The following is a 13,329-nucleotide window of genomic DNA, read 5'->3' as shown; positions in this document are numbered from 1 at the left end:
CCACTATCCATCCTCTGAATAAGGATTCCAGAACCATGGACAGGTATGGGAAGTGTATCTTTTCATCAGCAACCTTCGCCGTATGGTCGCTGAGCTACTTAACTCATTTAACTAGGTTGCAGAGGGATCTGATAAAAGAGCTGTCAAACTCTCTCCAAGGAGCTATAGCTGATGTGGTGACAGATAAGGTAACTGCTCTGCTTGACACCCTAAACTTAGTCGTAAACTCTTCCATGAGACTCATCTCATATGTAACAGATGTAGCAAGTAGGGCAGCGGGTTCAGGCATCTCTCTTAGAAGGCATGCCTGGATGCACCTGTGTGGTTTCACAGAGCCTTTCAAGTTTTCCTTCATTAATGCCCCTTTTGATGGATTCTCTCTTTTTTGGGCCTAAAGTAAAAGAGAGACTCACCAGGTGTGAACAGGAAGGCAAGACCACTGGAGTGCATTTTTCTATACCCACCAGATTCTTTCCCAAAAGTCAAAGAGGTAGTGAAAAGATGTAGTTCAAAAAGTCACAAAGGTCCAAGACGCACACATTGTTAAAGTTTCCCTAGAGGCAGAGGGAATATAATGGAAGACTTCGCCCTCGTGGCAAAGGAGGCCCACAGAATCAGGGCTGCAGCGAATCTTTCTGTGGCAAGCCTTTTCAGCGCTCCTAAATGGGTGCCCAATTTTCTGCCTGTGGTGGCAGTCGGGAGACTATTGTGTCTGCACCTTCATATCTGGCTAAGAATAACAAGCAACAGGTGGGTGCAGAACATAATAACCAGGGGTTATATCATTCATTTTTCCTTCCCCATTACCAAAAACAAAATGGGCGGCCACGGTGGTGCAGCGGCTAGCGTTGCTGCCTCACAGCAAGAGGTTCTCCGGTTCGATTCTCGGCTGGGGTGCCTTCTGTGCGGAGTCTGCATGTCCTCCCTGTGGTCGCGTGGGTTTCCTCCGGGCGCACCGGTTTCCTCCCACATCCAAAAGACATGCAGTAGGTGGATTGGACACACTAAATTGGCCCTAGGTGTGAGTGTGTGCATGTGTGTGCCTTCTGTGGAAGGTTGGGCGCCGGGCTGGCAACTCAACACTGTAAAACTCCACTGCCAATCATGAGTGGACGGTGATCCACTGTGGCGACCCCTAACCGGGAAAAGCCAAAAGAAGAAGATTACCGAAAACAAAATAGTTTCATTCTACCCAGTCAAAAGGAACAAGCAACCTTAGAAATTTTAAAGTTGCTAAGAAAGAGTCATCCGAGAAGTCCCTGCAGACCAGAGAGGATTCGGAACTTACTCAAGATTATTTTTAGTTCCAAAGAAAATAGGGGACTGGAGACCCATCTTGGATCTCAACAATCTAAGCAAATCAGTGGAAGAGAGCAGGTTCCGGATGGTGACACTATAGTCAGTACTTCTTTTTTTGGAAAAAGATGATTGGATGTGCTCTGTAGACCTTCAGGATGTGTACTACTACATACAGATGGAAAGGCAGTCCAGAAGGCACTTGCGCGTCCGGCTAGGAGCCAGTCAATTCTAATTTCGAGCTCTGCCCTTTGGTCTCACTACAGCCCCCAGAGTGTTCCCTAAATAAGTCATGGCTCACTTGAGATGAAAAGGATTCTGGGTGTTTCCATATCTGGATGACTGGGTCATAACAGCTCAGACCAGGCATTTTCTGCTACAGGCCAAGGACTGCACTCCAACTCTGTTGCTCTCTAGGGATTACCATAAATTACGAAGTCTGTTCTAGAGCCATGTCAAAACTTGGTCTTTATAGGAGCAGAAATAGGCACCAAAAAAAATGATAGCAAAGCTTCCACAAGACAGAGTGGATGATCTTCAGTATTATGTAAGAATGCTGATCAAAAAGAAACACGCTTCTACCAAACTAGTTCTTCATGTTCTGGATAACATGGCTGCCTCAATTGCCCTTATTCCTTTAGCTCATCTCCACATGAGATTACTTCAGTGGTTACTTTCAACGCAGTGGTCCATTCTAGAGCTACCAATGATGCACAAAATTTTTGATAACCAATTCATGCAAAAAGGATCTCTAGTGGTGGATACACTCTGCTGTGGTGTCTCATACGTTCATAGGTAGGTACTAGGCTATCTGCCCTAGGGCATTTATAAGCCTAGCCAGAATGTGTTGGCTTTCGCCTCCCTTTTAGATTTGATTAGATTCCTGAGCCTCTGTCCAGCAGGGCCGTAGAAGTGATCCCAGGAGTAAATTTATGATTTCCCATCCACTCGTCAAGATTTCTCTTGAAGAGGGTCAGTGAGGGGCTCTGCCTAACATGGATTGGGATTCTATTCCAGAGCGAGGGAAGCCTTTGGGATATGAATCTATCCCTCCAGCATGTCCTTTTTATTGTTGTGCTGAGGTTTGAATCCCTGGAACGTGTAGTTCTAAGGGATTTGGTTTTCTTGAGGTGGAGCATGTCCATTAATTCCATGTTAGACATGGCCTTGTACATCAGGCAGAGATCACCTCTGAGTAGAAGGTAAGCAACTGAGTAGAGCTGGAGTTTCTTTAGTTGAGCTGCATAGGGCATCTGTTTGAGGCCCACGATCCTCTTGGTGAGGTACTTCTGGGGTCTTTCCAGCTGTTGCAGGTGTCTGGTAAGATGCATCCCAAATGAGGCATTGTACTTTATTAAGGGCCTAATGAGCGATGAGCAGAGGGGCACAATGACCTCTCTTGATCTACATGTGAACTCTTTCATGATTAGGTGGGCTGTATAGAAGGTTTTTCTAACCACTTTGGCAATGTGATTATCAAAGGAGAAGTTGCTATCTACTTGGGTCCCCAGATCCGTAATTACATCTTCCGTACTTAGTGGATTACCACTTATGTGGTAATTCGTGGGCACTTTGTTTTTCCCAAAGGGGATGACTATGCACTTTTTGGCATTTAGCTTGAGGCCATGGTTCTGACACCAGGTATTCGTCTCCGTAAGACCCTTCTAGAGGATGTCTGTGTTAGCCGGAGAGTTGATTATGGCTCCCAGTTTGCAATCATCTGCTAACTTGGTCAGCCATAGTCCTCCCATGCTTGCCTGTACCTCAGAAAAGTATATACCGAACAAGAGGGGTCCCAGGACTGAGCCTTGTGGGACACCACTTGTAACCGGTTTGGAGTCGGACATGGCACCCGCAATTCTGACCATGTGAGTTCTATCCATGAGCCAGTTTGCAACCCATCTCGTGACATAAGGGTTAATGTTCAAGCTGGTAAGCTTATCTATAATGCCAGAGTGGGGTATTGTGTTGAAGGCCTTTGCGAGGTTTAGGTAGGCTGTGTGGACTACCTTTCCGTCGTCTATGGCCTTGGTAACTGTTTCAAAGAAGTCTACTAGGTTTAAGAGGCAAGATCTGCCTTTAACAAAGCCGAATTGGGTAGGGTCCAGTGTCTGTAGGTTCCCAATGTCTTTGTTTATGAGATCCATGATGATGCGCTCCATAGCCTTGCAGACCAGGCTAGTCAGGCTTATAGGGTGATAGTTCCCGGGATCCGTTGTGGCGCCACCTTTGTGGAGTGGGGTAACTGTTGCTGTACGCCATTCTTTGAGTACATATCCTGTAGTAAGGCTGAGTTTGAACAGTGAATTTATGTGAGGGTTTAGTTCTTTTTGGAGCTTGTGTAAGACGCAGCCTGGGATACCATCCGGTCCCATTGATGCTGTGTTTTTGGCTTTGGAGAGGGCTGTTTTCACCTGTGTGACTGTGATGTCTGGGGGTCTGCATTCTTCTGGGATGGACACTGGCCCTTTTGGGGGTGGGGGGGTAAAGTTTGCACTGAACCTGTCAGCCAGGATGTTGGCAATTGGGGGTGGGGGGCTAGATTCTTGACATAGCTAAAGAAGGACTTGTGATTATCTTCAGAGTCTTTGGCGATTCTTCTTTCAAAGCTGGCCTTGGATGATTTTATGAGGGATCGTAGTTTCTTGCTAATACTGATCAGGGATGCCTTCCCTTTTTGGGATTTTGCTCTATCATGTAGTAGTTTCCTCCTTCTGTTGTATAGCTTATTTATAGCCGGGGTCCTCCAGACTGGTCTCCTCTCTTTGGAGGAGTGAGTCTTGGTTTTACTTGGGATGGCTCGATCCATGTATTCCTGTAGGTGCTCATAGAATGCATTTGTAAAGGATTCTGCAGTTTGGGCAGCATTTTCCATTAGCCCGGGGGTTTTGAAACATTCCACCTCTGTCTTGAGAAGTGTAAAGTTTGCTTTTGAGAAATTTTTCACAGTGGTTTCCTTGGTTGGGGGTGGGGTTGGGATGTGGATGTCCAGTGTGATTAGTTTATGGTCTGATCTTACCAACGAGGAGTTTACCTCTGGTGTGGAATATAGAGCCCCCATGTTGGTGATGACCAGGTCCAGTATGTTGTCACCTCTTGTGGGAGTGGTGACCAGTTGTTCCAGGGTGTTTGAGTTTATAAACTCCAGGAAACGTTGGGCAAAGGAGTTGGGACTTGAGTAGTTTTCCCAGTCAATGTTTGGGTAGCTGAAATCACCCAATGTCATGGTGTTTGGTGAGACCTTCATATTCTCCAATGTTCTCAGGAATGCGGAGTGGGGGTCCTGAGACAAGGTGGGTGATCTGTAGCAGGCTACAAACTGAAAAGCAGTTTTGCCCACTGTTAGTTGCACATGGATGGTCTCCGAGGCCTCATGCAGTGCCACTAACCTGGAGGTGTGGGTATCCTTGATGAAGATGGATACACCCCCGCCTTTTGTATTTCGGTCCGGGTTCTGGGGCTTAAAGGTATGGTATGAGTTATAGCCTGGTAGTGCTGGGGTACTCTCTGGAGCCTTGAACCAGATTTCTGTTACTGCACAGATATCGATTTTCTCCTTACTGAGGAGTGCCTCGAGTGTGTGCATTTTGAGGTTTAGACGTCTAGCGTTGAGTAGCATTACCATCAGTTTTTTGTTTCTTGTGTTGTCTATGGAGGTAGGTTTGTCTTTTGAGCCTTGCCTAAAAAAGGCACTATGGGGGTGGCTAGAGCCTTAGCCAGTATTCGAAAGCCCAAGGGTGACAGGTGCAAGCTGTCTCTAGCGAAGCGACGTGGATTGTCTAGCATGTCATCCCAGGCTGACAGACACTGGATCCCCTTTGAATGACAGCAATAGTTTAGCCAATTGTTAAAATTTATCATTTTGTCTTTATACTTTGGCATCATTCTTGGTGAGGGCAAGATGCTACTCAGGGTCAGGGTCATACAGGCCTGGGCTACATGATCAGAGAGCTCCTCTGTGTCTCTTTTCATGTAGTCCAGGGAGGTACATCTCAGGTCATTCACACCAACATGGACAATGACAGAGTCATATTTGTACTTGCTTTGGAGTGCCCTGAGTGCTTTTGTTATGTGGCGGATCCTGGCACCCGGCAGGCAGCTTACAGTGACCTTCTCCTTGTTCAGTCTGGTGAGCGGGACGTCAGTGTGCCTGACAATAGAGTCTCCTATTACTAGTGTTTTTGGTTTGTTATTTAGCCTTAAGGGCTGCGATTGTGTGGCACACAGACTTTGTGTGAAGTATGCGATACGTGAATATTGTTGTGAGGTAGCGATTGCTTGGATGTCTGCTGTGGTGGTCTCTGCTGCTTTGGCAGATTTTTATTTAGAGCCTCCGAGTATGTTTTTGTGTGTTTGTGTCCTGTTTGCTGTTGCAGATAAGATTGGTCTATGTGAGACTGGTTGTGTGGTGCGAGTGGTTCCCTTCTCCTCCTGACTGGCTGTTCCAGTCTTGGGTTGAGAGTGCTTAGCCTCCAGTTTGGCTGTATAGTTGCATCTCTCACATACATTTGAGTTTGTTGGAAGGAGGAGAGGGTTGTCTGTGTACATAAGGCAATTGTAACATTGTCTCAAGATTCCCAGATTCACCAGCTGGACTGGAGTGTAGACCTGAAACTGCCCTTTGGACATGCCTGAATAGTTTAATGAACTGTTTTATTGATTGTCCGGATGGGACGAATAGGGAGCCTTTTACTTCTATATAGTATAAGGGGGGGTGCAGTGCTAGCGTTTGTTAGTGCTTATTGAGAAATTTGAGCAAGTGCTGGGCTGTAAAAGGAAGGTTGAGTGCTTAATTTGAGAGTTTGACTAGTTCTAAGGGAGAAATTGAGCAGAGTTTGTGGAGCTGGGAATAGTTTAAACCTGCGTAACCGGCACTGCGCAATGGTGCGCAAAACCACGCAAATGTGGGTTTTAAAGCAGGGAGAGAGATAGGAATAAGCCCAAAACGGCCAATAAGCTACTAGTTGCTGGGCTGAGACCACTCCTCCAGGGACAGATAGCCTGCTCAAAGCTCCCCACTCTCACTGCTGAACAGAGAAGCTTCCTTCTATCTAAGTAAGGATATGGGCAACACAGGAACTTTTACCACAGCCCAGAATTCAGCAAAACCTGAAATCTGGACTAATCTAGCTTAGAAAAGGCGGGAAACAAGAATATTTTTTTTTTCGAAGAACAAACAGTAACTTTACACAAAAAACACTGTAAATGCAATAAACAGGCTAGCACACTTGAGTGTGTAGCCTACAACAGTTAAACAACACAAAAACGACGACTTTTAGAAGTGCATACAGTAAAAAAATAGTAATCAAAAAATAGCTTTTTTTAAATCACAGATATGCTAGAAACTCGCTTTTTGTCAAGAAAATGCAGTCACAGGAAGAAATGCAAAGAAAAAAATAATCAGTTGAAAGTCTTTTATCTCTCTGCTGCTTGTAGCACTCTGCAGGACACCACTAGGAGCTATGCTGAGTTGTATACAGGCACAAAACCGCGCAAATGCGGGTTTTAAAGCAGGGAGATTGAAAGAGATAGGAATTAGCCCAAAATGGCCAATAAGCTATTAGTTGTTGAGCTGAGACCACTCCTCCGGGGACAGATAGGCTGCTCAAAGCTCCCCACTCTCACTGGTGAACAGAGAAGCTTCCTCCTATCCAAGTAAGGATATGGGCAACACAGGAACTTGTACCACAGCCCAGAATTCAGCAAAACCTGAAATCTGGTCTCAAGGCCGTCACTTTATTCCTCCTCAGCCCCAAGCCATGGTGATTACGGACGCTTACCAGATGGGGAGCATTATCTGGGGGAGATAGTTCAAGGTATCTGGCATCAACGCAAGGCTCATTTGTACATAAACGTCCTGGAGATGCAGGCAGTGCTTTTAGCATTGCAAGCATTTCAAGACTCTCTCCCTCTGGGAATGATTGCAATCCACTCGGACAACATGTCTGTGATTTGGTTCATAAACAAGCAAGAGGGAACCAGATCTTTTGTTGGGAAGCTCTAACGGTTTGGCAGTGGGCTACATCTGCCAATCTGATAGCAAGTGCACATCCTGGGGAGGTCCAGTGTAATACCAGACAAATTAAACAGAGCCATACTGTGGTCGCACCAGTGGTCCGTCAGTCAAAAAGTTGCGGAAGAGATTTTTCAGAAATTCCTGGGGAGTCCCCAGTGGATGCACTTGTTCACAATAGGCCCCCGGGACTTCTTTATGCCTTCCTACCAATTCCTCTGATTCCCAAACTACTTCAGAAAGCAAGCTTGTTGAAGGCAATAATCCTAATGGCTCACTATTGGCCTCGACAGATTTGGTTCCCCTTTCTTTGGCCTCATATTCAAGATGAACCATGGATTCTGGACCCCTTTCCAAATCTTCTGCCTCACCCCTCAGGAATGGTTCATTCCAATTTAAACAACCTCAAAATGACAGCTTGGCTACTCCAATTCCCCTGATAGACAGTTTTCCTCTTCTTTCCTCTCCTGTAAGACAAATTTTAATTTCATCACATAAATCATCTACACGAAAACTGTACAATGGAAAATGGAAGAAGTTTGTTTTATGAGCTAATTCTAATCAGATTGATCCCTTTACTGCTCCCAGCGATTTTATATCGGTATTCTTTGAGAAACTTTTTAATGAAGGTGCTGCCACGGCTACTACAAGAGTTCAATTGGCAGCAATTTCAGACTTTAATATAGGCGAAAATGGCTGTGTAATCATGTCAAACAGGCTTTGTAAAGCCTTCTTGAAAGGGACTACACTTTTAAGGTCTCCATACAAAGATCCGTATCCACCTTGGGATCTAAATTTTGTGTTGTCACATATTATCTAGTCTCCATTTTAACCCTCTGCTAGGTGTGACTTAAAGTATCTTTCTTGGAAGACGCTGTCTTCGTGGTAGCTATCACCTCAGCGAGGAGAGTTTCAGAACTGCAAGCTTCATCTGTCAAACCACTACTTAATTTTTCATAAAGATAGTTTCTTTATGCATCAACCCCTCCTTTCTGACCAAGGTTGTATCAAAAAGTAACCGCAATCAATCTATAGAGCTACCGGTGGTGTTCCCAAATTTTCAGAATAAAAGAGAATACTCATTACACCGATTGGACGTTCATAGACAATTGCGTTTTTACCTACATAGAACCGCAGAATTGAGAAAATCAGATCAGCTATTTGTTTCCTGTTGTAGCACTAAGAAAGGCCTACCAGTATCTAATGTTACTCTATCCAGATGGCTTTCTGATTGTATTTCCTTTATTTACAATTCTAAGAACAAAACTCTCTGCACCTGTTAAAGCTCATTCCACCGGGCGATGGCTACTTCCTCAGCTTTTCAAGCTAGGCTGTCTTTGGACAATATCTGCGCTGCAGCCACATGGGTAAGCCTTCATACCTTTTTTGCTCACTACAAAGTAGATTTGGCCTCCAGGAATAGGGCATCCTTTGGTTCTGTGGTCCTGAGGAATATTCTCCCATGAGCCACCCAGGAATTGGGTAGCTTGGGACATAGTCCCACAAGGGAGAATAAAGGCAACATTGACAACATCACATAAAGACATTATGTACTTACCATAACATTCCATGTGTGTTGTCCATCTCCACCTTTAGTCTCACAATCCACCCACCTACCCCCTGCCTGTGCTTCTGGGAAACCGGGTAGTAGTAATTGGATGTCTTTGGAGTCTATAACCTCAGAAACTATTTGTACCTTTTTATGCTGTTACTAGTTTTACCTTTAATTCCACTAATGTTCTTTTGTCATGGGTAAACAAGATTTGAGGAATGTAGACGTTTTGCTGAAGGCCTCGAGCTTTTGAAAAAGGTCAAAGTGGATCCTTTGGATTGGATCCGACCCCAAGTGAGAATAAAGGTAGAGATAAGACAACACACATGGAACGTTATGGTAAGTATATAACTTTTTTTTTTCTTGGACGAAAAGCAGTGAATGAATTTTGTGCTTCCGCTTATTTGAATAAAATATTTTCGGTCTTCACACTCTTAGGCTTCCTTTCTGGAGTTGGTCATGCTTGCTGTGAGCTTCTTAGATGGATTTACTGATTGTTAAATACATATGAGTTTTCATTTAACTCTGAAATCTGTCAGTTTCCTTATTAGCAATATATTTTGCATTCTTCTCACTGAGAGTTTTATTTTTACCCTTCACTTGGGCCTGCATTTTACTGTAACATCCTTGTTGCCTATCTCCCCACATTTTGCTTTTATTAATTCTTAAGGACTGTGATTTTTTTTATTTCTGGAATCCCAGCAGGATCTGTTGCCTTCCCGAGTTACTGAATTTAATGGGTGTGTGTACTGCACAGCTTGTTTATCTCTTGTCTGCCCTTTCCATGATTAGTGCTACTTCAGATGCTACTGAAAATGTTAGTTATGTTCCCAGTACAGCCATACCTCTCAGCCTCTTAGAGTAAGAAATCTGGACAAAGCTGTAAAAAAAAAAAAAAAAAGTGGTACAAACAGGTAAAGTTGACATAATAATATGTATTGCATTAGCATGAATTTTCTGAAAGGTTTAAAGTCTAAAACTCAAATGTCTGTCATTATTTTCTAACTTCAGTCTCTAATAATTTGCCACTAATTTGCCAGAAAGCCACAATTTTTATGAAAAATGGACCAAAAATATAAGGCAAAAATTTGGACATTCTGCAAAAATCTGTACGGTTGAGAGAGCGTCCTGTGAGGGCTTCACAGTGAATACCTTTAATGAATTTATTCTTTAGTGCTTCATCTGTATATTGCCCAAGTCAGCTGCGTACTGCTTTGCAGTTTCATTGGCCTTCATGTTGCAATGATTAAAGCAAAATCTTTCTGCCATTAACAGCTGTTTGTGTTTTTAATGTCACTTTCAGTAATTTCAGTAGTTTTGTTGCTGCTTTTAGATTTGGATTTTAGCAGCTGAAGCAATTTGTAACATAGTCCATACTTGGAAGCATCCTTAAAACTGTTTCCATATGCTTATCTGCGGGAATGTTGTTCATCACAAAAAGTTGTTTAGTTCTCTGTGTATGTACCAACCTTTATTTTGTTGTTGGCTTGACTAATTTTGAAGCAGTATGAGTCATTGCTAGTTTTTCTCTTGTTATGTCCTTTATTGAGAAGGAACAGACAAGATACTAGCGAAGTCATTATGTGCACTTTCTGAACATAAAGCACATGCTAAAATGCATTTTGTACTGCTGTCAAACTCACTTTTACGAATTACTATAACGACCAAAACAGAATGACCAGTGAATAACAGCTCTACTTTCCAAACACTTTTAATCACAGAACACACTTGTCTTAGCGCCTCGGCCGTAGCCTTTACAGAGCACTTTTACGAATATTTAATGATGCCAACTTGCTGAAAAGCAAAGCTCAGTATGCCACATTACTTTTTCCTGTATTTTTCTGCAGAGGTGCAGACTTAATTTGCCACTTCATACAAGAGGCCATTGTTGCAGTAGGTGACTTTAAAATAGCTTTGAAAATCAGGTTTGCATTGTTTAGATTAATTTGTTAAAATTATTCAAATGTGATTTCTCTTTCTGCTTTGGCTTATAGGACATGAAGATGCTTTTGTCATGCCCAAAATTGTAAATGTGACTTCACTGGCTTCAGAAAATTTGGCTGTGACAGCTAGCATAGAGGGAGAAGGTGCAGAGGGAAGTCTGGATACTACATTAAAACCTGTACTGGAGGAGCAAATTTCTACCCCTTTAGATGAAGAAGCAGTGGAGATTACTTCATCTGAGAAGTGCGGTAAAGATTATGCAATACAGCATCTTGAAAGAACTATTACTGCAGCTGACACATTAGATATGGTGAACCAAAACAATGCATTTAAAGAAGTTCCCAAAGTTATGTTGTCACCAACACAGACTGGTACTAAAGCAGAAGCCGATCTGATTCCTCTTTCTATTGCCAAGTCAACAAGTGTATTTCAAAGAAGAACAACAAAGGCACTGGGAGATTTTGTAGACAGTGAAGAGTCATTTTCTAGCCTGCAAACTACAGAAGGTGAGGATGGAGTTAGTATCACAGAACAGGTGAAAAAGCCTACTAAAGACATCTGTCTGGGAATTTCTCAGGAACTTTTGACAAGTATAGGTGATGATGACAGTACAGATGAAACTTTGACAACACTGTTGAATGAAATTGCTTTTTTTAACCAGCAGCTTGACAGTGACGGTCCCAGCTTGTCCACATTACCTGAGCCTTTGCCTGCTGACTTTGCAGAAGGTGAAAACAATGTCAGTCTTGATCTTGAACGTATTGAAAATTCATCCTCTTTCCAGTTTGAGGGGATGGACTTTAAAGAAAAGAGCAGAAACTGCGTGAGTCCTCTTCTGCTTGAACTTGAAGAGGAAGAACTAAACTTGTCTAGAGGTCAATGCCAGAAGCCTTCTTCTGAAACTGATGTATTGAAAATTGTCATTGGCACCAATAAGACAGACTTGTCACCTGTGCTTGTAGAAGAGGGGAACAGTAGTACATCAGCACTTCCTTCTCTACATGTAAAAGGTGCTCCTGGACCAAGCAGCACAGAAGCAGATATATCTTGGAGACCCATGCCCAAGTTAGCATTAATGGGAGTAAAACCTGCAAAGTCTTCATCCCCACTGTCATGTGCTGACCAAGAGCCACAGCCTGTTTTGTCTTTGCCACCATTGGCACCCAGTGTTTTAAAGTCGGATGTCTCTAACACAGACTTGAATTAATGAGGTTCTGTAAATAGTTTTGGTAATAATGTCACATAGTAATTAATAAAATTATGTAAGCTGCTGCAGTCAGTTGCAGTGTAAGTGAGAGTTGCATCATATTGATCCAACAGAGTGGAAAGTAATGTAATATGTAAAATATCTCCCAGTTAAGGTTGTCAGGATCAGCTTAGGGGACTGTATATATATATATATGTATATATATATATGTGTGTATATATATTATATATATTTATATATATATATATATATATATATATATATATATATATATATATATATATAGATATCTATATATAGGTATCTCTATATATATATATATATATATATATATATATATATATATATATATATATATATATAAACTTGATGCCTATTTTGGCAGTCTTGTATCAATTGATCTTGAAGGCGTGTGTGTATTTCTGAAGTCTGATTTAATCATAGTGATTAAGATTGATATAAATGCAAAACAAATGAGAGTAGGCCCCATTTCCTGACATATTAAATATTTATAAATGTAATAGTCTAAAAGCTATATAACCTCACAAGTGATGTGGTCCTAAATAAATAGGTAAGCTCATCAGTTTCCCATTTGGTCAAGTTTGCTTACTGAGGATCCCTTCAGAAGTGGCACTATCCCTTATTTTTGTAGACCCTCAATCCAGAGTCGTACAAAGACTTTGCTCCCACTGTACCCCCCCACACACATACACACACACACACACACACACACACACACACACACACACATACAGCTAATATGGACATCGTCTATGATCACATCATGTGGGGGGGCAGACTCAAAACTAGACTGCGTTGAGTTTGACCTTGACAATAAGAACCACACCTGTCAGTGTTGCATTTCAAAATTATGTATTGTGAACATTTTGTTTTGTAGCTCTCTACTCTCCCTTGTACCCACTACCCACTTTCAACAGGTACCTTTTGTATTTTGATAGAGTAATTTCACAATAGGAATGAACATAGAATGATTGAAGTATGCTTCATTAAGGAGGTTCATGTGAAATCCAGAATCACTGTTATAAGTATTTATAGCTATGAATTGAGCTTCATCAAGTGTCTGCTTTCATTAAAATGACAGCTGATGATGGTGCCTGTAAAATTAAATCTCTTTTTCAGATGTTACTGTTTTTCATAACTCCTTTGAGTTTACCAGTGGAGGATGAAAAAAATGGAATGATGTATAATTTGTTTAATGATTGTGTAACAGAGTGATAAAGGCCATGAGCTGAACTTCTCAGTAGCCATGTGACTAAGTCCATGAAATTGTATATTTTATATGTCATAAAAATATTT

The 13,329-nt window shown here is 42.2% G+C and overlaps 1 protein-coding gene across 1 annotated transcript in view; it reads left to right on the top strand.

Moving 5' to 3' along the window:
• Positions 1-12,193, top strand: part of MGA (MAX dimerization protein MGA) — a 2,673,741-nt gene extending 2,661,548 nt beyond the window's left edge. The window contains exon 23 of the mRNA XM_044060555.1: positions 10,856-12,193. Within this exon, the coding sequence (XP_043916490.1) occupies positions 10,856-12,012 (1,157 nt within the window). The 3' untranslated portion in view covers positions 12,013-12,193. The remainder of the gene's footprint in view (positions 1-10,855) is intronic.
• The last annotated feature ends 1,136 nt before the right edge of the window (positions 12,194-13,329 follow it).

Source organism: Protopterus annectens, chromosome 2.part0 (assembly GCF_019279795.1).
Source record: "Protopterus annectens isolate FY-2018-M chromosome 2.part0, PAN1.0, whole genome shotgun sequence".
Taxonomy (NCBI): domain Eukaryota; kingdom Metazoa; phylum Chordata; order Ceratodontiformes; family Protopteridae; genus Protopterus; species Protopterus annectens.
This window is presented reverse-complemented; position numbering and strand designations above follow the sequence as displayed.